Genomic DNA, 26,445 nt, shown 5'->3' on the forward strand with positions numbered 1-26,445 from the left:
ACATGATCATGATTCGGGCGGTTGGCAACTGGTTTGCATTTACAACCAGTTGCAGTGTCCCATGGTCACATAATCACCATTTTCGACCTTCCCAGCTGGCTTCCAGGAAGCAATATCAATGGAGAACTGTATGATTCACTTAATGACCATGTGGTTTGCTTAACAGCATGTGGTTCACTTAACACCCACCACAAAAAAGGTTGTAAAATCAGGTCAGGATTCACTTAACTGCATCACTTAGTGACCAAAATTCCAATCCCAATTTTGGTTGTTAAGTGAGGCCTACCTGTATTGAAGGTTGGGTGAACTTGAGCCATCTCAGTAATGGCCCCTGCATCTTGAGCAGCCAACCCACCAATAATTGGACCATCCTTCCTATTATACTTTCAAAGAGCCTTGACAACATGGCTCCTCAGGGAGGCATTTGGGGACGTTTGAAGATCCCACTGCCTCAGTGGTGTCCCATCAGCCTTTTTAGTGTTATGCTGATTTTTGACCTATAAATTTTTTATTTTTTTTTTGTTTATTCGTTTAGTCGCTTCCGACTCTTTGTGACTTCATGGACCAGCCCACGCCAAAGCTTCCTGTCGGTCGTCAACACCCCCAGCTCCCCCAGGGACGAGTCCGTCACCTCTAGAATATCATCCATCCACCTTGCCCTTGGTCGGCCCCTCTTCCTTTTGCCCTCCACTCTCCCTAGCATCAGCATCTTCTCCAGGGTGTCCTGTCTTCTCATTATGTGGCCAAAGTATTTCAGTTTATTATTTTTATTTTTATTTTTATTTTATTTTTTATTATTTTATTTATTATTTTTAGGAGACCAAATTCATAACAATTTTATTTATTTATTTATTTATTTATTAAATGTATATAGTTGCCCATCTCACACTTCTGACTCTAGGTAGCACACAGAATTAAAATAACAAATAATGAAAACAATTAAAAGCCACCATTAAAATACAATTAGAACAGTTAAAACTATAATAAAACAAAAAACACCACAGAGCACATTCTAAACTTACAAATATTTAGCTGGCTCCATAATTCTGTGGGATCCCCAGGCCCAATGACAAAACCAGGTTTTAAGGACCTTCTGGGAGGTCAATAGGGTTGGGGCCAACTCACCTTGGTGGGAATGATGTTCCAAAGGGTGAGTGCCATGGCAGAAAAGTCTCTCCTCCTGGGTCCTGCCAAATGAATCTCCTTGGCCAACAGGACCTGCAACATGCCCGTCCTGCTGGCCCTGATGGGATACGTAGATGTAACTGGGGAGAGATGGTCCCTCAAATAACCCACAAAGGTCTTTACAGGTAACTACCAGCACCTTGAATTGGACCCAGCAGCAAACTGACAACTAATGCAGCTCGGGGAGCAGAGGTATAAGAGGTGCAGTTCTAGGAGCACACTTAACTGCTGCATTTTGCACCAGCTGAAGTTCTCAGATACTCTTCAAGGACAACCCCATGTAGAGCACAATACAGTAATCCATTCGGGAGGTGACCAAGGCATGAGTGACTGAGAGTAGAGCCTTCCAATAATATTATTAGTAAGCTGCCTGGAGTCTTCAGAAATGGAGTGGCATTATGTAAGCCGAGGGAGGGAGGAATATTGTAGGAATTCAAGTCTCAATATTTATTTATTTAAGAAAAGGATGCGAAATCTGCCTATGGACTGTGCCTAGTCCATCAACAAGCTTTCTAAAGCCCACATGCATGGGGCACAAAGATACCTTTTTATTTTATTTTCTTCTTTTCTTCTTTCCACATCTGAAGGGAGTTAAAGGATGTCAGTACCCTTAGGCACCTGTTTCACCCCTTTTAAACCTTGAGCCCTCCAACCAAATCCTGAAGTCATCCATATTTGGAGTGCTGCTCTCAACACACAGTGCAAAACCTGATGTGTCCATAAGCCAACAGATACAGTATTGCTAGCCCAGGAAACCATACCATGCAGTATGAATCCAGCAAATTGGAGGGCAGGATTTATGCACAGTTAGAAAAAATGCTGCATTCATTCATTCATTTATCATATTCATATGGCCGCCCATCTCACGCAGTGTGACTCTGGGTAGTATACAAACCATAAAAACAATTTTAAAAACATTCAGAAGTACAAAAAATTAATATTATTATAAAAGGATAAGAGAGACAGCATCAGATTATAAACAATGTCCAGCTTGGTTTTTGTAAGACTGCATTTAAAAAAAAAGTTCTTTTTTTATATAAATAAAGGCCTCAATTAGCATCCTGCCAAATTATTCTACTGTAACAGTTCTTTGAAATCTGTCTTGCTGAATGATTCCCCAAAGGAAGTTAAGCGCTCTGAAAACAATTAAGAACAAAGATGGAGAATTGTATGAGGGAGAAACTGAGACAATTCTGTAGTTAAATTAAACAGTGTGTGTTTGTGTGTGTGTTTGAAGCAGGCTAGGGATTAAAACAAGTCACTGAATTATTTAAAAAGACTTTGTCAGAACTGGAGATAGCAAATACCAGGCAGATCTAGATCTAGAACTTGATCTACAGTATCTATATATCATCTATCAATCTATATATCTATCATCTGTCTGTCTGTCTGTCTGTCTGTCTGTCTGTCTGTCTGTCTATCTATCTATCTATCTATCTATCTATCTATCTATCTATCTATCTATCTATCTATCTATCTGGTGGAAGAACATTAAAGACAGAGGCAACACCATGAAAGTATAAAGACATAGGAAAGTGATCAAATGTAATAATCCACCAGATCCTCCACCTAAGAGATGCTTATTCTTTAAAAATAGATATTCTCCCCCCGGGGGCCAAGTTGTACATTTTAAACCTGATCAACATAACAATCTTTGCTGCTTTAAGCAATTTAAAATCCTTTTCCCTCTCCTGCTAATGTAAAAAAGTTTGTAGCGGAAAGGATTCTTATTTATTGGGGCAAAAAGGTAACATTTCCTCTGAGTCAAGCATCATTTTTATTTATTTATTATTCACATTTCTATCACAGCCCATCTCCCCCCAAAAGGGGGACTCTGGTTCCTGGATGGGGACATGGCAACAATATGAAGGCAGTTGTCATGAGTAAGGATGGCGAGCAGGGGGCTCCCATCCAGGCTGTAAAGCGCAAGTGTAGCACTGAGGAACTGTTCAGCCATTCAAAGAGACACAGATCGGGACCGCCTTAACCTTTGGGGTTTATATGGCTGGGTTTTCCCCACGCTTCTTCAGTTTGTTAGGATTTTCCTGTTATGTAGCTGCAATAAAACACTAGAGACCTGTTCCTTGTCTCAGCATGGTTCCTGGCTGTTAGGACAGCAGTTCCCCATTGCCTTCTTTTGCTTCTCAGTCTAACCTACAGATCTGGCATTTCCTGGTGGTGTCCCATCCAAGTACTACTGAGAGTGACCCTGTGTAGCTTTTCAAGGTCAGCTAAGATCAGGGAGATGCTTTTACTCAGTGCTTTTATCATTTAGTGCAGTGTTTTTCAAACTGGGTAACTTTTAGATGTGTGTGCTTCAACTCTCAGAATTCCCCAGTCAGAATTCTGGGAGTTGAAGTCCACACATCTTAAAGTTGCCCAGTTTCAAAAACACTGATTTCATGTGATGCAGGCAAATATATTTTAAATAGTCTGACATAAACCTTTTTTTTGAACGGCAAAATGCTCTGAGAACTTTGAAGAGCTGCTCCATGTTTTTCAATCAGGGAAGTTATGGATGAGTTGTTCTGCACTGATTTTTTAAAGTGCCCTTAAATGGTCATTTATTGCCAAGTGTAGTTTCCATCATGTTCTATAGCAGTATGAAATACTGGGAAACTAATTAAGCTATGGTGACAAAACTTCTCCGGCGGGTTGCTAGAGCCTCCAGATGTGGAAGACCAGTAGGGAGAAGGAAAAAATCCTTTTTTTTTTTTACTCATTGAGGTTTCAGGGCTATATGAGATCCCTGAAAGCCTTGGTTGTGTCCACCAGAGGCCTTCCAACAGTTGCCAAGAAATTATAATTACAACAGGAGAGAATGGAAAAATTTCCAATTAATTTAACTAAATTAAAATATACATGAACTAAAAGTCAATTCTATTTTTGCCCTCACCCTGCCTGCTTCTTTCTGCTGGTGTCATCTACATTTTGGAGGGTAGACTCTGGCAGGCCAGGGAAATGCAGAATTGGGTTCTGTCTTACATTTTAAATGGAAGAAGATCCTTTTGGTAATTGAAAACCACAGGGGCATCCATGGAGGGTGGGGGGTGTCCAAAATGAGTCAAGATGGTGCCTACAGCTGCATAATCAAAACCCCACCCTTTTTAACATGTGTTGCATGCACAAAGTATGTAAAAAAGGGTGGGGTTTTGCCTGCAAGGGAGCCATCCTGACTTTTTTGAGGCCCCCCTCCCCGACACTCCTGACACTAGCTCACCGTGTTTCATTTATCCTTCCCTCAGGATTAAATCAGGATATATCAATATACAGTATATGCAGTCACATTTTCTAAATGCCTTATGTACATTTGTGAGTGCACATCTGTGTGTTTCAGAAAGAACAGTCAGCAACAGGATTGGTTACACAAGTAAGAATCTCCCCTCCCCCCCTCAAATGAAATCTTTCCCACTCACCTACACAAACCTATACTACACCACAAAACCACAAAACCATAATCTTTGCAAGAAGAGAACTATAGTTAGCAATTATTTAAAATTCTGGTAATCTTAGGGTATTAAAGTAATTTCCTGAAAGTCTGGCCAAACACTTGCATATTACCTTTGAGAGCCATGGAGGACTGGTAAAAGTACAGATGATTGGAGGAAAACAAACAGCCCTACCTTCAAAAGGGGAGGGAAGGAAGATCCCGCAAACTAAAAATCACTCAGTTTGACTCTAACACCTGGAAAATTTCTGAAGGAGCAGATAATAAAGAGTTCCATCTGTAAGTATCATGAAAACCATGCACTGATTACCAGAGGTGGCCCAGGATTTGTCAGGAACAAATCTTGCCATATTACTCTTATCTCATTTTTTCACTGGATAACTTTCTTAATAGATTAGGGGAATGCTGGGGCATAATAGAGCTTGATTTCTGCAAAGCATTTGACAAAGGATCTCATGATATCAATTAGCAAGCTAACTACTTATTATTATTCATTAAATTTGAATATCACCCAGCTCCCAGTGACTCTGGGTGGTCCACAAAGTAAACACACATGAAAAATAACAGTATAACAATATAACAATAAAGAACAAAGAGATGGTAAAAGCCAGACAACAAAGAAAAATATACACACACTACTCAGAAGAGGCTTCAACCACCCTCACCAAAAGCTTGGGTGTGAAAAGCCAGATCTTCAAGACCTTCTGAAATGCCAGTAGGGTAGGAGCCACCTGGATCTCAGGGGGCACCTCATTCCAGAGGACAGGCACCACAACAGAGAAGGCAAGCTTCCAGAGTTTAGATGGCATTGTTAATCAAAGGAACTGGAGTGTGCTAACCCTATTGGATTGAATCAGCCAGATACCATGGGAAATAGGTGGTCCCTCAAGTAATCAGGCCCCACCAGCACCTTGAATTGCACCCAGAAGGAAATAGGCAACCAGTGCAGCTCGCAAAGCAAGGGTGTTACATTCCTATCACTGCCTGCTCTACTGCATTCTGGATCAGTTGAAGCTTCCAGGTGGTCTTCAAGAGCAGTAGAGCACATTGCAATAGCCAAGCCATGAGGTGATCAGGGCATGAGTGACTGTCTGAAGACCCTCCTAATATAGGAAAGGGCGCAACTGGCACAGCAGATGAAGCTCTGCAAAGGCCTTTCTGGCCACAGCTGCCACCTGCTCATCTAGCAGGAGCACCACCCTTGAATGCGGAAGTACCATCCCATCCAAGGTCAAAGATGGAATATCCCCAGATCTGGGCAGTGCAAAAACAGCCACAGCTGCTCAATATTGGCAGGATTGACTTGGAGACAGTTCCTCCCCATTCAAACCCGTACAGCCTCCAGGCACTGGGACAGAAGCTTGACAGTCTCACTTGGCCAGCTCAAGGTCAAAAGATATAATTGGGTATCATCAACAAACATCAAGAAACACTGCCCTAGAAGACACAAACTATATACAAAACAATACTGGAGAAATGGGCTGAAAGTATTAGCATTAAATTTAAGAGGGACAAATGCAACATTTTTCACTTAGGAAACAAAAAAATCAAATGCATGAATATAGGATGAGAGATACATGGCTTGGTAATCATAGCTGCCAAAAAGATCTAGGAATAATAGTTGATTGCATACCAAATCTGAGCCAGCAGTGTGGCTGCAAAGAAAATAAATGCAATTTTAGGCTGCATCAATAGAAGTACAACTTCAAAATCATGGGAAATAATCATTCTAATCTACTATTAGACCACACCAAGCACTATGACTCATTCTGGGCACCACATATTAAGAAGGATTTAGAAAAAACAGGTTCAGAGAAGGACAATGGAAATGAAACTATGAAGAGAGACTGAAAGATGCTGATGTGTTTATCCTTAAGAAAAGATAACTGGGATAGTGATAGTGTTCTTCCAGTACTTGAAAGGGTGACATACAGAAGGTCAAAAAGGTGGTGGTGGTCAAAACAGGCAAGTTTAGATTGTCCATGTCCAGCTATGTCATTTCAAGTGCAGATGAGTCTGCCACCTAAAAAGACAGCAATTCCAGGTCCTTTCCTGTTACTCCAAGATAATGGGATGAAGCAGCAGGCATAGTTATCCGCCTTCCCATTCATCTCCATGGCAGGGAAATATTTATAAAGCTGAAAGGAAAAGGCGGTAACAGCAAAAAACAAAACAAAAAAAAATCTGTTTTCTTGGCTTCTGCCCCAGCTTACTCTGATACAGCAGCATCCATATAATTGGGAGCATATTAAAAAAATATGGCATGTTTGGAAACAAATTATACATATTATCCTTTAGTTGAAAACAAACTGGGAAAGAATGATTTCACAAATGTATGTGAAAGAGGAGCATTGGAACTTGATAGCATAGTTGAAAACATAGTTATTGTTGGGGGCACAAAAATAAGAAAAGAGCCCTGGGTATGATGACTTGAGCTGAATTAAAGGCAGGATATAAGTCTAACAAATAAATAAAAACTATTGCTGATACACTCAAGATGAAGTCAGCTCTGGATGGAGTTTTTTTGGCTAGCCCTGGGCCAGTTGGTTTGCTTGCTTGCTTATCATATTTATAGACCACCAGACCTACAAAAATTACTCCTGGAAGTTTGCAACATCAAAACACAACGAGGCCATAAAAATCCAATAAAAAACATCAGCGACCCTAAATGCCGTGAACTTACGGTGACCATTCATTCACCAAAGACCCAGTGGCTCACCTTCAGCCAAATGACTTCACAGGGTTGTTGTGAAGATAATACATATTTTATTGGTACACGGTTACTGCCCATTCATGTACAAGCTAGTCTTTATTTATCTGTGTGTCTGTCTGTCCATCTATCTATCTATCTATCTATCTATCTATCTATCTATCTATCAAATTATGTCACCGCCCATCTCCCTCAAAAGAGCTGGTCCTACTGTTAGGCAGAGTTCTGGAAATGTTTGCATTTCTTGGAGGCAAAGCTATATAGTTATTTATTACTTCATTTATTTATTCAATTCATACAGCTGCCCATCTCAAGAAACGACTCTGGGCAGCAAACAATCTTAAGATAAATGAAAAACAAATCCAGCCACAGCAGCCACGGAAGATATCACAATCAACGGTCACTAGCACAGCTCAGAGATGGGGCCCTTCACCTACTTGGGGCCCCAGGCCTAGGCACTTAGCATACCTAACATAAAAAATTAATTAATTAATCAATCAATCAATTAATTAATTAAATGTTACGTGGCGTGCATTGCTCCCCCCACAACTGGCTTGGGTCCACAGACATCCAGTTGGCTTCTGTGCAAGAGAAACTGGGGGAAGACAACGCTATATTGTTCTCCACTTCAGGAAGCAAAAAGTTTTGGTGGGAGGATCAGTTGAAGAAACAAGTTTTAGAAACCCCAAACAAATAAGGGGCGTAGATCTGTTTAGAAGACTGCTTCTCCTCTGCTGTGGAAACAGAGGAGATTTTGAATGCTTTATTTCCAGGCAGATGGGAATAAAATGCCTTCTAAGTAATTGAGCTTCACCGTGAGAATTAAAAATAACTTTTCCATATGGCCCTGCCTCAAAGCGAGGTAATACTAAATACATGCGAAAAAGTTCAGCTAGGAACAGCCAATGATTAAAACATTGTCTGCTGGGTCGCCACTCCATGAGGGAGGACAGAGATTAAGTAGCAAGGAAAGGAGATGAAATACAAATAGGGAGGTTCTGTGGTGTCCAAATGAGAAACATGACTTTAAAAGAAGTTGCATCATTAGCAATTTCATCACCGGGTTGTGCAAATGGACTCTCTATTGCTTAGTCCACTTGTCCATAATCTGGGATCCAGGAGCTATAAGTAATCACTCTTTCTCTCAGATGATCCCCCAAAAGATAATGAAGATCACAGAACATAGGGTTTAAGACCCAGGTGTTTTTCTCCGTATACCTGCTCTTCAAAATTACATCAGTTGTATGACTGGTTAGAGCAGCCTTTCTCAACTTTTTGACCCTGGAGGAACCCTTGAAATATTTTTCAGGCCTCAGGGAACCCCTGCACATTCAGGCTCAAAGATAGGCCAGAAGTCACAAAATATTACATTCATTTCATGTGTAGGCCTATCTACATGCATTAACAGTGTTCTTAAACTAAAAATAATGAAACTTACCTCTTCAATGTGAAGTTGCCAGAATTTGAAATATTTTTTTAAATAAATTGTGATTCCCCCAGGGAACCCCTAGTGACCTCTCTTGGAACTCTAGGGTTCCATGGAACCCTGGTTGAGAAACTCTGGGTTAGACTATTACTAAAGCAATGAAGTGTTCCCAGGTTCTTTTGGGGCAGTAATATTTCGGGTTCCCAGGTTCTTTTGGGACAGTAATAAACTGGGTCTCCAAGATATGGAAACATCAACTGTAAACCTCCTCTATCAAATCTGATTCCAACTTGATGTCTGGTGGCTCATGAGCCCTGAATTCATTCTTCTGGGTCTCCATCAGTAGCATCTTAAAGCCCAGCACTTACAGACAAGTAGCCCAGACCAAAAGTATTTGAAAATCATAGTTGCCTGCTTAGGTCCAGTCACCTGTACAGTACAAATCAGATGACAAATGACAATATCCCTGCGTAAATGTGTGTTCACTGCTAACATATTTTTCCCAATAGGATTCAAGAACAGAAGAGAATATGTGATATTGTCAAGAAAGATCAAGCATCAGCCATGAGAACAGTGAAGACTTGTAGGCAACAGAGCTAAGGGTCAGGCAGTGACTTGCAGACAGGAATGAATGTCACATATTGATTTGAATCAGCCAGCATCTATCATAACAAGCAAGTCCACGCAGGTATGGATTAATTCATCTGTAAATTGCCCAGCTAGTTGGTCACAATGGGCCTTTGAGAGGTCAAGATCTTACACTCCAGAGATTTAACCACTGGACCACAATCCAGTGCCTCACTCTGCCACAACCATTTGGCAGAGTGAGGCAATCAGGAGGCAAGAACCGGAAGTTAACAATGAAGTACTAGAGAAGAAAGCTGAGGGCTATATGGGCAGCTCTGTGCCCTCTGAGCTAGCTTTCCTTTGGCAGTCCACTTAACTTTTGCACACAGAAAGAAAAGGGGTGCCATCTCATTCCTCAACCCGAGAAGCAAGCATTCTTGGCCATCCTTGGCCACTCTGAAGGGTTGCAACAATTCAGCATTGATCTGTATGGTTTCTTTGCAACCATCACTGCCACAAAGTAGGATCACAAATTAATTCTCAGCAGTGCCCAGTCTTAGTTCTCCCATTGTTTCCACGCCTATATTGTATTGCCCTCAGTTCTTTGGTGTATCAAGGAGCTGGCCCAGTTCTACTACTGGACAAAGATATTTGGGAAAGGGCATTTTGACAGACCACACTATCCCCAGATGGATTTTTGAGCTCTTCTGAGGATTTTCACCAACAAAAAGGACCACCAACTTTTTAAAATATTAGTGGTAATCAAAAGAAATTTCAAAAGAAGGCCATGAACTGTCCATGCCAATGATCAAAATTACCACACAGAGGTCATTACCTGTAGATTTACAGTTGTTGACCCAGGCATTATTCAAGGCAGCTGGAAATTCTAAGACTCTTCAGTAAGATAACTTCCATGGGACTGATCCTTAGCATCAGGAATAAGCAATGTTCTAGAAGCCAGGAAAAATATTCTGGGCTTCTGAGGACTAGTTAACATCATCAATATTTTTGGCTGAATGTCTTTTGCTTGGGGTGGGGAACTGAAGGAAAAATGGGTGACTTATACCTTATGAGATATCTATTTTCTCCTTAAATCTCCCAAATGGAATTAATTGCCCTGATTGTGGAGGTGTGTGTGTGTCATTTTTTTTTAATGGGGTGAAATGGATGCCTTACCTTTTCATAAGACTTACGTTACAAGTATCTCACCATCAAACCCACCAGAACTTCTCCTCAAAAATAGGGTAAACAGTTTAGCCTCACCCATGCCAAGAAGGTCTGGGAGTGCTGGATGAGGCACAAAAGGGTGTTGGGGCCATGATTTGGCCAATGGGCTTGTCTATCTGTGCTTGTCCATCTCCTGTTCTCCAGAGGATGGTGCTTCTTCTGCCCTGCAGTGGGGTTTACACCTTGACAGCCGCTGGATGGCAAAACAGGAGAACTGAGGTGCCTGCTGTGCTTCCTCAGTAGTTCGCCACACTGAGACACCAGCAAACAGATCTAACAACTCCTGATTGCTACCCAGCATTTGGTTGAGTTCACAGGCTTATTGTACTCCAGTGTGTTCAGCCAATCCATCCAATGGGTTCCAGCTGATGATACAGCTACAATATTTTTATTGTGTCCAGCCAAGTTGCTGAAGTACATGAATTGTTTAAAAAAGAAGTGGCAGCATCTGCTTCTCTAGACAACGTATAGCCTTCTCCAACCTGATGTGCTCGAGAGATGTGGGGACTTGGAACTCCCAAAATGTCCTCTGGCATGGCTTATGGCTTTTGTGATTGCCTCATGAGCCAAAATGGAGAAGGTCTGCTGTGTTACTGCCACATCCAGCAATAGCCCTATATTTTCTCAGAACATTTCTATTTTCTTTCATTTCATGAATTGCAATTTCTGGAACCATTTGAGCCATGTTACTACAGTGCCTAAAACCTCAATTTTCTTGGTGGCCGACTGGAAACCCTAACCTATTTTACTCTGCAATCTGGATATGCCACTGCTTCTATTTCTGCAAAACACGAAAAGCCAAAGAGAGACATCTAGTGGCAGCTCTCAATAATTTCTTTAACAAAAAGTAGCATCAGAGGTGCTAAAACTAGGAAGGGGAATCTGTAGACATTCTGCCATGCTTAGGAATAATGAAAAACAAAACAATTTTTGAGCGGCCCAATAAAATTTGGCAATGATAAAAATGATGATTTAGTTTTATAGCGTATATTGGGGGGAAAAGAATTGGCTGCTATTCAGGTCTAAGTGAACCCGTTTAATGAAAAAGTGATTTACATTAAATACATTTCATATTTTCCACAGAAGTATGTCCTTTGGATGTTTTTAATCTGCTCATCACCCAAAAATACCCGGAGGCTTGCAAATAAAAGTGGCCAGACAGTCCCTACTCATAGGCTGGCATTCTAAAAGGCACGTCACTTAAGGGGACAGGAGGGAAGAAGAGTGGGAGGCACTGTGCTGCAGTGGTTTGCCTACTTCTTCAATGGTCAGTTCCAGTCAGCATTGACAGGAGGGGAGAGAGGATGCCACAGCCCCTCACGTGTGAGTTACTCAGGGTTCGACCCTCTCTTCCCTGTTTAATGTCTACATGAAGCCACTGGGTGAGGCCATCCATCAGTTTGGGGTACGTGTATGATACCCAATTGTGTATCTCTATCATGGGCTGTGCAGGTCAAGTTGTCAAAGTCCTGTTCCAGTTGAGGCTGTTTGAGTCTGACTGGGAAAGGACAGGGTGCTTGGACCCTCTGGATCAGGAACATTTTCACCGTTGGTCTTGCATGAGGTGGCCCTTCACCATTCAAGACTAGTGTGCAACGTGGAAGGTCTTCCTGGATTCACAGCTCCTGCTCAAGGAGCAGGTGGCGGCTGTGGCCAAGAAGTCCATTGCACAGGGTCATCTTGTGCACAATTTGTGCCCTTTCCTCAACCAGGAGGCCCTTCAGGCAGTCACTCATGCCCTAGTCACCTCAGAATTGCACTACTGCAATGCATCTAACATGGGGCTGCCCTTGAAGTACCCCATCTCTGCCTGATCTTACCACAAGGGCAGAGACCATGGAAGATAGGTGGTCCCTCAGATAATCATGCCCTGTGCCATGAAGGGCTTTAAAGGTGACAACAGCATTTTGAATTGTACCCAGAAGCCTACCGGCAAGCAGTGCAGCTCATGAACCACTGGTGCCACATGAGAATGTCTGGGGGGATGATAGTGTTATAACAGAGAAGACCCACGTCCTAAGTCTGCTAGATGACATTGCTTAATTGATGGAACCACGAGAGAACAAAATATGCCAGATGTCACAGGGCAGGCAGAAACCATGGGAGACATGTGGTCCCTCAGATAACCAGGGCTTATGCCATGTAGGGTTTTAAAGGTGACAACCAGCACCTTGAATTGACATAGAAGCAATTAACCCATGGAATATAGATGTTATATGAGCATACAAAGACACGCCCAAAATTTCCCATGCTGTGGCATTCTGGACCGGCTGCAGCTTCCAAGTAGTCTTCAAGGGCAGTCCCATGTAGAGCACACTGTAGTAGTCCAATTGTGGTGAGGCGACTAGGGCACGAGTCACCACCAGCCCATCTGGAGGGGCTCTCGATCCAGAAATGGATGCTACTGGAACACCCGATAAGCTGTGCAAAGGTCCTCTGACCACTGCTTTTTCAGCAGGAGCTATGAGTCCAAGATGACCCCCAGATTGTGACCAGTCTCGAATGAGGAAGTGCAACCCCATCTAAGACTAAAGCTGGAAAGCACTGAGGCCCCAAATCCACAACTACCCAGTCTTGGCAGGACTGAGCTCAAGTCCGTTCCTCCCCATCAATACGGATTCCAGACATTGGCAGAGAACATTGAACTTAACTTCCTGGGAGTTATGATTTAAAGATGCTAACTTTAAAAATATATGTATTCCAAAAAAATTGGAATCCATCTATTTATGAAGAATCGATGGATTTAATCAATTGTTGTAAACCGCCCAGAGGCCTCCGACGGGAGGAGATGGGCGGGGATAAATTAGATAAATAAAATAAAAATAAAAAATAAATAAATTTGGATCGATCAAGTCTGGATTGCTATAAAAGAAAAAGGGTTCTGTGGGTTTTTGGAAAGAGGCTTGCATGCCACATACCAAAGGCTGTGCACTCTCAGCCTTTGAACTGACTCCTAGTGACAGAATGGTAAGACAAGACAATATGATTCCATATGGTCAAAGTTTAATGTGTTGCTTAACAATTGAGCTGCAATAAAACTGCATTTTATTCAGTTATATAGCTTTTTTTCTTTAAATTGTCTTCAAGCTTTCAAGAAATGTCCTCTCCTCTGCAACCCAGAGAATTAAACAGTACAAAGGGGCCTTACTTAGGGGTGCCTTTTACTCAAGAGGCATACAGGATAAAGAGGGAGGGATGTAATACCTCATGTAGAAGTACAAACTTCAGGATAAAACATCATAAAAACCAGCTAGCCTAGGTGGAGAAACTAAATTGAAGATGCAGCCTCTTGCCCATGTTTTCTCCAGTTTCTTAGCCTCCATAGGACATCTCAGTCCATTATCCCAACTTACTGATGTGGAAACAAGTTCATGTTGGGGTCTTGAGGAATCCAGAGCAGCATTCGTGTTATGTCAGTTTGATACATCTCCATACCAATCATGCTCTTCTCTGACAGGGTAAGCAATGTAATGCAAAGTGCAGAAAAAGAGTAAGAAATAATAAGCCATAGAAATTAAAGGCACGAGATAAGAAAATGAAATGTAGCTAAATCTAGTTTATATCAAAACGTTTCACTCTCTCTCCACATCTTTCTATCCTTACAAATTATTCCTGCTTCCACCATATCCATACATGACTTCATACACTGCTGCTTGATTTTTTTTAAACACTTTTTTTTCAACATATAAAAACTAAAGAAACAAAAGAACCTATGAAGAAAAAAACTAAAAAGGTGTGAAAATACAAAAAAAAAACCCTACTACAAAGTGACTTCCAACTTTCTACAACAAAGATATACATAAATCAGTATCAATCTTACTCCAATTTAAACTATAATAAACATTATTTCTATAAAACATTTCAATTCTCATGCTTCTGGATTCTTAAGCTTCTCACCTCTCAAGATCCCATCAACTCCGTCCAAGGACAGAATGCTTCAGCCAGCAATGAATCTCTACTCTGCAGAAACTCAACCCTGCATTCTATAACTACGTAACAGCAGAAGCTTCCAGACTCGACAGAATTTATAAACATGAGAGAAAAAGAGAGTCCCAGTCCATGCTCCAGGGTTTCAAATGAAGGCTTTTTCTGAATCAATGAGTATTTTACTACTTCCTTCAAGGTCGTAGGGCTGCAACAGAGCTACAATTCTGTTTGGCCTGGAAAATGTTGGTTCCTGCTAGCTTCAGGGAGCAAGCACTCCCTGAACACTTCAGACCCATCCACTCTTCCTTTATACATTTGCTTTGTGATTTAATCCTCATTCTCTCTACATGACCAAACCAACTTAATATAGTCTTTTCATACTGGTCACTCACTTGAGTATTCAATCCATACTCATTCAACACCCATTCATTCTTGACCTGATCTCTTCTTGTTTGACCACCTACAACATTCAATTTAAAGTTTCAGGTGCATATAAAAAAGTGGACAGGATACTCTTATCCACAACCACTTTTACTTCAATAAATTCTTCATAAAAGGCCACATATATCTCTACCAATATTTGCACTTCTTAAAAATTTCTCAATTTTCCCCATCTTTATTAAATATTCTACCAAGATACACAAATCAACCTACTTGTTCTAGGGTTTTGGCTTGTTGTTTTTCCTTACTATTTATAACTTACAGTCACTTTGGTCTTTGATATATTCTTTTTCAGTTGCATATTCTTTCTTACATCAGAGACTAACATTCGCTGCAAATCATTAGAGTTGTCAGTTAACAGTGTTCACAAATAAAACAACATATATATTCATGTCCCCAACCAATATGCCTCTAATATCACAAGCATTTCTTCTGCTTTGTAAAACTTCCATGTAAGAGTCCATATTAGGGACTACGTTGTGGTGATAATGGCAGCAAATATAGGCATTTCTCTGTTCTCATCATATTTGTTGATATCCGGCCAGCAGCTCATTTTTGGGTGATTCGTTTAACTCCAACAGCATCTGTTGGGCCACTATGAGAAGTATTCTAGGCATTCAGCACATAAAGTTGCTTGGAATTGGACTCCAACTGGGCTGGTCCAGTTCAGGTGTTGGAGATAGTCTTGTTCAGTTACCTGGAAAGAATTTGAGCCTTTGGCTTCTATGGAAGAGCATAGGATCCTCTGTGCTTTTAGCCACAAAAATTCCAACACTTTTTCCTCCTGTTGTCTTTATTATTCATGCTTCAAAAAGATACATCCCAGAATAGGGCATGTTGAAATTACCATTCATATATGTCCTCAAAAGAGTTGGTGCACATTAAAAACCTTAAACCTTGCATGACACTCCAATCAGTTTGAGCAACTGATCAGTTTAAGTAAAGGATAAAGCATGCTGGCTAAGGAATTCAGGGAGTTGAAGTGCACACATCTTAAAGTTGTCAAGGTTGAGAAACACTAATCTAGACCATTTCCAGTTGGGTTCCAAGCTGGGACATAGTTCAAAGACAGCATCAATTGCACTTGAAGTTGACCTGTGGTGAAGCCAGGAAGGGGTAGATGCAATCATCCTGGATCTTCTTGCTCAGTGGTTTTCAATACCATCAATCATGATTTTCTTCTGGACTGACTGCAGGGAGTGGGAGGCACATGCTTATAGCAGTTCTCCTTTCTCCATGGCTGGTTCGTCAGTATCGGTAGGAGGAAAGGTCAAGCCTTTTTACATAATTTACGTAAAAAGGTACTTTTTATGTAAATTAAGAAAGAGGCGGCTCAGCACTCTCACCCCAAGTCCCCGATTCTCTTTAATAGCACCCTCCATCCATCCATCCATTAGAAAACACTGTACTTCACTTCTGGGCATTTGGCCATATCATGATGCTCTGTTCTTGTAAATCATTAATGTAGTTCATGGAGTGTGTTATACTGCTCAATGCTCAGAAGTCCTGTTCTGGGACCCAGTGGATTTTGTCTTGCCTACAAAAGCAGAGAACATTACTCCTTGTCCCTCTTCCTCAAGCTTTATCCTTGATGTTACCCAGTCTGTCAAGCAGGATGGAGGACAATCCTTGAGCTAAACTTGGTTACCCATTCCTAGTACATATATAAGCTGCTGGGCATGTATTATTGTTCCTGGAGACAGACTTGAAGGGTCCAATTGACCCTTGTGTTTTATAGGAAATGAAAATTACAAGGAAGCTGCTAAGACATAGTAAGAGCCACTTAAAACAGTTTCCTCTCTTTTTACAGGTTACATTAGACTAAGAGAAATTTCATTCCTGGTGTTTATTCCAGGACTTGGTTAAAACACCTATTTGTATCAAAGTCTCTTTTACAACAAGGACTGGCATTGCTTGCAGTATCTTATTATGAAAGTAAATATTCTTCAAAGAACTTGATGCTTTGAGACCTTGATTCTTTGTGACATCTTATTTGCTGACTGTAGTCAAGAAGAAAAAAAAAAGCCACAAAAAATCCAACACATTTTTTTCCTGCCATTGTCTTTATTATTTATGCTTCAAAAAGATACATCCCAAAATAGCATATGTAGAAAATTACCATTCATATATGCCCTCAAAAGAGAGTTGGTGCACATTAAAAATCTTAACGCTTGCATGAGCCATTCCAATCAGTTTGAGCTAAGACAACACATGAAGGAGAAGGCAGGAATAAAGGAATTTGTTCACAAGGTTCAAATCTAACAAACATAAACTGGAACTGGAACCTAAATTTAACCAAAGTATTTGAAATGCTGATACAACATGTGGAATATCAAGTATAGTGAAACATTCAAAGCCCATACTTTCTGGGCAAATTATCTGTATTGGATTATAATTTCTAGGATGGCCTTGTGCACTCAAAACATAGAACAGGGATGGGGAACTTACGACTCTCCAGATGTTACTGAATTACTATTCAGGAACCATAGGCTCAAAACAAGCACTCAAACTCATGATGAAGATGGGAAGTTAACAGGGCTAAAGAGCTGGAACTGAGACATGCTTTGTGAGCCTCAAGTACAATGCTTACTTCCCAGATCTACAATCATAGGGCCTATCAAAATGTGTGGTTCTCCAGATGCTGCTGAACTCCCAACATCCATCAATTAGCACAGCTAAAAGGAGCTGTACTCCGAGGCCATCTGGAAAGCTGCATTTCAACCACTCAAGATGTAACATAGAATAAGCCATATTTGCTTCTGATCTGGTCTGCATTTATTGCAGAGATAATGCAGTTCCCAAAAATTACAAACTAAAGAATTAATATCCTAGAAAAGAAGCATTCGACCATCACTTATGTAGGCCAGTTTCCAGGGCTTAGAAAGTGGGGGAAAAACTTCCCTCCTTTCATGGCACTGAATCAAGGGAGTTCTGCAGCAAACCCAAGAAAGACTTGATGGATTACACCAGAAAGAGGGTGGTCATTCCTTATAGCCTTCCCCAGCTTGGGGGCTCTCCAAATATGGTGGTCTACAACTTTCATCACTCCCAGCCAGAACCAATCATAATGATCCCCACAGATCAAGATGGTCCTATGTTAGAGAACACTGTCTTATTGTCAGCCTTCCACATCTGCCACTTCCAAAAAAAACTGCCTCCATGTATGTTGGTTTCATCTCGCTGTCATGGCTCACAATCTTAACTTGTTTGAGAAACAGAAAGAGTATGCATAAACACTGGAAAGTTGAGCAGCAGATGTGAAGGAGTTTCTCTGAGGAAGAACTAATGGTGGAGTCCTTGGCATTCTGAGCTTGATTGTTTGTTTGCTGATGCTACACTTCCCAACTAGGTAACATCATCAGTGCGAGTGAGTGTGGGGTTCACTCCCTGTTTACGTAGAGTAGCTTGCCATGCCAGCTTTGGTGCGGGTGTGGTTTTCTCCTTGGTAGTTCCTTGATTAAAGTAGTTCCTTGAATCCTTGAATCAAGGAACTACCAAGGAGAAAACCACACCCCCACCAAAACTGGCACAGCAAGCTACTGTATGTAAACAGGGAACAAACCACACAGTCCCTCACACTGATGAAATTACCTAGTTTGGTAATAAAACGTCTGCAAGCAAACAACCAAGCTCGGAGAATGCCAAGAGCTCCACAGTTCAACCTGAGGGAGGGAGGGAGGGAGGGAGGGAGGGAGGATCTCTTCTATTGGATGGACAAGGCACTACTGAAGTACATAGGCTGAAAATGGTACTAGCTTTCTTCTCTAAGACATACTGAAACCAACCATCACAAGCTTGTATATCATTGAAAAGGTAACTAAGTAACCAGCCATCCAAGCCAAACCTCTACAGGGCTGGGGAAGAGGTACCAGGTAGGCAATTGTGTGGAAGATCCTAGAACCAAGAAAAATTCGGTAGTGCATCAAAGCGGTGGAGAGGGTGACACCACTAACAGAGTAGAAGAATCCGATGAAAAGAAATGGAACTATGTTCTCAAGGTCGTTGAGATGGATTCTAGGAAAAGAAGCAAAGGAGATTCACAGCGTCAGAGGTTTCTTTATATTTGGTACCCACAGGAAGTCCATATATCTACATATTTTCCTGCCCTGGAAAATACGCCACACCTTCATGTAATCTAAACCACTGCTGCATAGATGAGACTATTTTATTCTAGCTATCTTAAAAACCAGTTAAAGCAGCCTTCCTTAATCTGACGCCCTCAGGAGGTGTTTGACTTCAATTCCTATTGTCCCCAGGCAGCAAGGAAAACACTATGATGTGCCATGAAAGACAAGAAACTGATGCCCCAAACATCTGGAAGATACCAGATTGAGGAAAGACTAAGTTAAATTAAAAGAATTTGGCACGTTTGGGCCCAATCTTCCAGGCATCCCTCTATTAATTGCTCACTTCCCTCAGTTTTCTATGTACACACATACATCTTCAACAGGATGGAGACAGAGGACAAGACATGGCACAGCAGTTAATGTTCTAAGCTGCAATCAGGTGAGCAAGGGACAAAGTCTGCACGTGGCCCTAGTTACAGTTTACATAACCCTATCTTACTGAATAAAACGCAGGTAGCTAGGTTCACTCAAAAGGCTAAAATATAACCCATCGTTCACAATCTACAATGGTGCTATATTCACACATCATGGTGATCTATAGTAGTTTTATAGGAAGCAAGAACCCAACCAGAAAAGCAGAATTTAAGGACTTCACAGAACATGTTGCTGAATATGTTGCTCTCAAAATAGGCAAAGCACTCCACCATATGAAGGTTGGGGTGAGGGGTGGGGAGATGGAATAAACACTTCCTGCAAGTCAAATCATGCTACAGCTGAGATGCTAGCTTTCCAGTCTGGGCCACTTTCTGACAAACATGACTATCCTACCAATCTCCACTTGTGATTCCAAGGCCTACCACATAGGAAACTCCTGAAAGTGTTCAGCATTTAATTTGGACACCACATCTTCAAGGACACATGCTCAAGATATGCTAGTTCAAGTTATTCAACAACTCTACATACCCATTCTGCAAACTCTGGGGAAAACCGTGGTGAGAACTTTGCTTACTGGCAATGGGTAAAAAAGCGTCATTGAATTTGAGCTGTAATAATCCAAATGACCATTAGGGGACCACAAAGAGCTGCTGCTGCTACCTCGTGGTGGCATTGGTTTTTGCAGCCCAGATCTGCTAGTCCTAGAATAGTAACAGTCCCAATCGTAGGATTTTCCTACTGGTAACATTAACAACTGCTTTTGAAACTCAAATTAATCTTCAGAAAAATAGGTTAATTTTTTCTAGATTAAGCGCCATCTGCTCTGTTCATAAGCTCATAAATCCATCCAAATAAAAACTTGAGCTTAATTTTCTATTTGAGGGAAACAAGACAATCCCAGTATCGGCCTTGGGATATTTTTTCCTTCCCTCCAACTCTCATGTTTTTGTTTGTTTGTTACTAAAAAGGGGAAGCAGCAGATTATATTCAAGAAATCAGCACCGGAACAATGGCATGGCCAATTCACGCTACTACCAATTTCTGGTGTGAATTAGATGGCATATTGACTGTGGGAATTAAATATGCAAACTCAAGACATTGCAACAGCACAGGCTATCATAAACACGGCCAGGAGAGTAGAGAGATAGGGGTGTGCAAGCATACAGTCACGGAACATTTTGCACACCCCTACAGAGGATCATCAAAGAAACAACAGGGTTATTAATGGACCGAGGGAAGGAGCTATCAATATTTTTCTAAGCCAGTGATTGAAAATGAAGTGCGGGCACATTGGTGAGAGCCTTTTGCACTCCACCACCCCATGTATTATTATTTTTTCTTTACATGTCTACTTGATAAGAAACTCCTGGATTACCTGCGTACACGCTCCACATCAGGATCAGTCCTCAGATACTTTTTTGCATTCTCTCCTTTCCCAAATGATGCTGTATCTTCAGGACTAGCGAACGCCTACTCAAGAGAATGGTCCACAGAACAGAAGACATCATGAGGTACCATGCCAGAGTCAGCATGAGGCATAAAAAGGAGCTGAAAAGCTACCCAAGGTCACATCTTGATTTCTGCTATCCAAGACTATCCATAGGGTATGGTTAAAAAAAAAAGTCAATTTCTTTGACTTCCCCACAACAGAGAACCTATCATACAATTAGCAAAATAAAAGACTTTATAGCCTTTTTTTCTTTTCTGGTAATCAAATGGGGAAGGCAATGGCGAACCACCCCGCTCTATAGTCTGCCAAGAAAACACTGTGAAAGCAGCGTTCCCCCAAAGGGTCAGACATCACTCGGTGCTTGCACAGGGGACCTTTCACCCTTCACAATCAAATGTGAACAGCATTTATAAACTAAGATGCCCCCCTCTCTGTTGAACGTGTTGTATTGTTGGAGGTGACTGAATGAAGTTATATGCCATTCTGCCTTACTACAACTACCATTATTATCGTTGTCAATACAATAATATTGCTATTTACACACAGTTTATCAGATAGTTCTGAGTGGATCTGGTACTTCTGTCTATCTGATCCTTCTGAAAGATCTAGGAAAGCTAAAGATATTGTAAACATGTGCACTGTTCTTAGTAATGCAACTTTTTGTAACTGATGAATTGAGATTCTGCCCATTCCTATTGGGTCCAAATGCTTTTTCAGATCTTTGGGTATTATTACTATTATTATTATCATACCTACCATGGATGTTTTATTTACCTTAACTTACTATAGATGTTTTAATGTTATTATACCTATGTAAACCCGAGAGTCATGACTGAATTATGGCAGTACACAAATGGAATAAAGCAATCTCTACATACATAACCAGGCTATTTTGAATCATGGTTTATTAAAAAAAAAGAGGCCTAGTTTGTACATAATGTTATACCATTATAAATTAAAAAGCCAAAGACATGATGGTTTAGCGTGTTGTGTTTAGCAACCTGGGGCTTTTGGGATGGGTTTGAAAGCACAACTTTCAAACAATTCCTGGCTTATCACGGTCATGCAGAGTTGGACTCCCAAGCCTTGCCCCATCTACTGCTCTCTGTAACTCCAACTGCGCTTTTGCTTCTCAAAGGCCACACTATCATCTCTCACCTTTTTTTTCATTCGGAAGAAAGCTGTGATCGTGCTCATAAGCATCATTTTCACAAGGAGAAGGACTGCGTATCTGACATACGCCAGGGTCACCTCAACATCCCCTAATTCATTTAAGTTTAGCATTTTGGCCATTTTTCACCAAAGACCTGAAACACAGAGTGAAAGGAAGAAAAACATACAACATTCAAAATAGAGCATTACCACTTCTGCCACCCGGCAGACATAAGCTGACTTACCTTGGATTACTAGCCACAACTGGAGAAGGCCTCTACAAACAGTTTTTTATGTACAGGAAAAAAAAACAGGAAATTATTAAACACCCAGACACCAATCCTGTGAATTACACTTATTTATTTAAAATTAAAGTTACATCTACAGGTAGTCCTTGACTTACAATCGTTCGTTTAACGAAAGTCTGAAGTTACAATGGCCTCAGAATGGGTGCTTTACGGCCTGTAAAACACTTCTGAACCTTGCAAAACGTTGCACCCCCCTCAGTCACACAATTGCGTTAGGGGCGTTTGGCAACTGGATCCCATTTATGACTGGCTGCAGAGTTCCACAGTCACGTGATCATGTTTTTCAATTTTCGTTGGGGAATCCGGATTCACTTAACAACATGGTGATTCACTTAATGGCACATGATTCGCTTAATGACTGCTGTAAAATTGGGTCTGGTCACATGGTGACTCAATTTACGACCACAATGACTTACGATGGAAATTCTGGTCCCAATCATGATCGTAAGTCAAGAACTACCTGTACTTTAGCTTTTGTGCTGGCCCAATAACTTTTGGTCCTGATCCCACCTAAGCCAAACCCCAACCAAACAAGATGATTTAGCATGACAGGCGAACCAGACAGCATGCAGCTGTATGTAAAGTCGACCTATCCAAGCCCAAGAACATTTGTTCGTTTTATATCCTACCTTTCCTCCAAGAGCTCAAGAACTTGATTAGGATCTGCTTAGAGGGAGAGTGAAAGATTGGCCCTAAGTCACACAGTGACCTTCCATGACTTAGTCCTGACTCAAACACTGGGCTCTCACCCAGCTCCTGAATCCCAACCCCATACAAAATGCAGGTTTTGTTCAAGCCGATTAAAATGAAGCTGCACAACTAAATGAATGACCAGACCAGTCAACCCTGAACGTACAGATGCAAATAAACAAAAATGCATTTGCAGTTGTTTGTGCTGAATCAAAAGGATGCACAACTCCAGCAGCAACCTCTTTGCACGCTGGAGTTTAACAAGCCAATTTCCACAGCAAAATATTTTGTTTTGATTCTGTCAGTCAGGAACATCCTTCACTTTGGTCAAAGAAACTTAAAAGCTTTCCCTTCCCTTTCCCATCCCCCCCCCCAAGTGAGCAAGCATCCCCCAGTCAATTTCTGGTGCTCACAGAGGGCAGCAAACTCCTCTGATACAACAGAGGCAAGCTTGCCTTCTGGAGTTCCTGCCTCAGAGGACCAGATTCATGGTCTTGCATCCTATGCAGGCCAAGTGTTGACTGCTGGCCCAGCCTTTGCTATTGTGACCAGCACTGGGTCCCAAGCAATGCACCTCCAGTCAGGCAGATCACTGCAGTTACATACAGACCGACACACCCCAATCTGCAAACATTCCTGTTGGTTAAAGGTTGCATAGTGTAAGAACCTTGCAACTGAGCAAAAACTTTTTTTCTCTCATCTGCCATATCGCGGGGGGGGAAGGGGGAGGCCAAATAATATACATTTAGTCAAGGCTGATTGAACAGCACTTATGAAAATAAACTGCACTTCACCCAGACCTGACTGAAGACATCTTTTTTCCTCTGCACTTTGCTGTACACTCATGCATTAAATTTCTTTTTCTCTTGAGGCTTCGCAAGAAGGGCTTCTGTCTGCCCTGGCAGAGCTGGGGCCTTTTATAAGCTAGGCCTAACTTTACAGCTTTTCTAAATTGCTGCTGCAGCCAATTAAAGAGGTTCCATTTAAAAAGCAAAGGTGTGCCACGGGGCTCAACTATTAAGAAGCAAAAGATTCCACTGAGCAGAAATGTGAGTTAGCAATTACAGGGAAGAAGCATGGTGGGAATCCAAACTCAGTGAGCAATTATTTTCCAGATTAACATTCTCTGGTATTTAAAACCAACGTCTTCCACTGATCTCAGTCTGTCCCTAAACTTTCGACTATGACCTGCATATAAAGACTTAAAATTGAACTGACCCAGTGCCCAAACAGAAAGTTAGACCCGCACTTTTTGACTGGGAAATCATCTTGCACTCAACCACTACGTGATTTCTTCAGCTTCCATGTGTGATGTAAAGCCAGCTATTGTGGCCTATAAATCATGGTTTCTCAGTGGGTCATGTGCACCCAGCCCGTGCTCTGTAAACTAGGGTTCATTGCTTAGCATGTTGTGTGAAGCTAGCCAACTGGGATTTATTCAGTAAATCACAATTAAATCATGGCTTAATATGCTGCAAGAGTCAGAGCTTTATTTCTGTGAGAGGTATGTCAGCCAGTTCCAGCATTATATCCTAGTTAAGGATAGCCTTCTTCAACCTGGCTCCCATCAGATGTTTTAGAACATTAAACCTCACATTCTCAGCCTATGCTGGCTATGAATATTGGGAGATGTAGTACCAATGGAATTCTAGGAGATGTAGTCACCTAGAGGGTACCAACCTATTTAAACAACTGGCACATTAATACGATCTGAAATTCAGAACCGCTAGGCTCTCTCATTCTTTTGACTCTTGCAAATTCTTGAATGTTATCCTTGGCCTTTTACTATTCATTGCTTTTCTAAGCCTGTTGTTTAGGACCTTTTCTCAATAGGAATTGGAATCATTTGAAATTGAAAATTCAGTTTTGGTAAAATATTCTGCAATTCTTCCTAACCAAGACAAATTTAATGTCTTCCATCTAGAAATATATGTTATGTTTCCAGGTTGGCAAGTAATTGTTCTTAGCTATTTTTTGTCCAAAAAAGCCCCAAAAAACCTAGGCCAGCAGCCAGTCTGCTCCTAGCTGGTAGTTGGCAGTTACCAGCAGAAAACAAGCCAGCTTGGCTGACTGGTCTGTTTTTTGATGGTAAGCAAGGAACAAGGTGTACTTTCGCAGCATCCCAGCATGTTCAGCACATCACTGTAAAGCCTTTCTGGCACTTCAAGACTTGCCATAATATGTCCTGCTTTGTTGCAGATAGCCCTGTTCTAATCTGGATCTAAAGTAAATTTAATCCAAGCATAAGGCAAAAAAACCCCTCTAAGGCTTCTTTGCAAGAGAAGGAATAAAAAGCCATTTTCTGCTGTGCTTTCTCCAGGGGTAAAGTGATAAACTGTAAATTTGTGGAGTCCTTGATGCTGGGTCTTTCTTCTGATCATTTAATAAATTCTCATTAAGTAATAAACTAAAGGACCATTTATAACAAGTGATATGCATGGATAGTGTTTCTTTCTACTTTCTCCCCCCCCCACCCACAAAATAGGCAACACATGTTAAATCCCTTTTACCTTACCCTCACACTTGTCTTGGTTCAGCGTTAGCTGAATTCTCACAGGTGGAAAATCTACACCTGGCTTGTGTCTTGCAGGTAGACCTCACTTTGTGCCAAAAAATAACAAATATCTCCTGCCAATATGAACTCCCACTCCCTCCACCCTGACATAGGGGAATTTCTATGCTCAAGGGCAGAGCAATTGTTCACGCCAACCACCAGCTACAGTTGAACCAGTCTGGAGGGTAGGCAAGAACTCGGCCTATTTTCCACTGGCACTAAAGAATTAAAAAAAAAATCCATGATTAGCCTTAAATCGAAGTAAGGTGCTTGCTCAATCTCTGTACAAGGGCCATTCCATTTCGCAATCATGCCAGAATCTAAATACTATAATGTCGAGTTACACTCTGAACCACGGCCGAGTTGTGCAACAGAGCAGTGAAATCCTCCCGTGGGCTGGGCGGGGCGCAACCCCCCTGCCTTTCTGCGCAGCCCTACTGCAAACCCACCCTTTCTCCCTCCCCGAAGCAAGCGAGGGGTTGAGGGAGCCAAGCAGAGCTTCTTCCAGAGTAAAGAAAGCCCTACTTAGTACGACGTCGGTGCGCGTCTGTTACGCGTGCACGTGAGCAGGTTTCCCAGGCCCAGGGGGAAGGCTGGGGAGAGGGATTTGCACTTTCCACTTGTCTCTGGGGGAACCACCACCCGGCCTACACATAGACACACACACGCATGTCTAGGAAAGTCGCACCAAGCACGCTAGGAAGCGGGGGCAACTTTTGCAAAACGCTTCCTCGCCCTCCGGGCGCAGCGGGCGCAAGGAACCACGCGCCCCTTTCCCAGCCGCACGCGCCCCCCACCTACTCCCAGGGCGGCCAAAAGCAATGCCTACCGACCTAGGCTGGGCTGCTGCAGTTCCCC

At 41.7% G+C, this 26,445-nt stretch overlaps 1 protein-coding gene across 1 annotated transcript; it reads right to left on the reverse strand.

Moving 5' to 3' along the window:
- Positions 1-16,975: 16,975 nt before the first annotated feature.
- Positions 16,976-26,445, reverse strand: MGST1 (microsomal glutathione S-transferase 1). The gene is made up of 4 exons (XM_063309472.1): positions 26,421-26,445; positions 22,042-22,190; positions 20,809-20,903; positions 16,976-18,945 (listed from the first exon to the last, which is right to left on the reverse strand). Exons 2-4 carry the CDS (start codon positions 22,174-22,176, stop codon positions 18,696-18,698), a joined length of 480 nt encoding a protein of 159 aa, XP_063165542.1. The 5' UTR covers positions 22,177-22,190; positions 26,421-26,445; the 3' UTR covers positions 16,976-18,695.

The sequence above is a fragment of the Candoia aspera genome, chromosome 7 (genome assembly GCF_035149785.1).
Source record: "Candoia aspera isolate rCanAsp1 chromosome 7, rCanAsp1.hap2, whole genome shotgun sequence".
NCBI lineage: Eukaryota > Metazoa > Chordata > Lepidosauria > Squamata > Boidae > Candoia > Candoia aspera.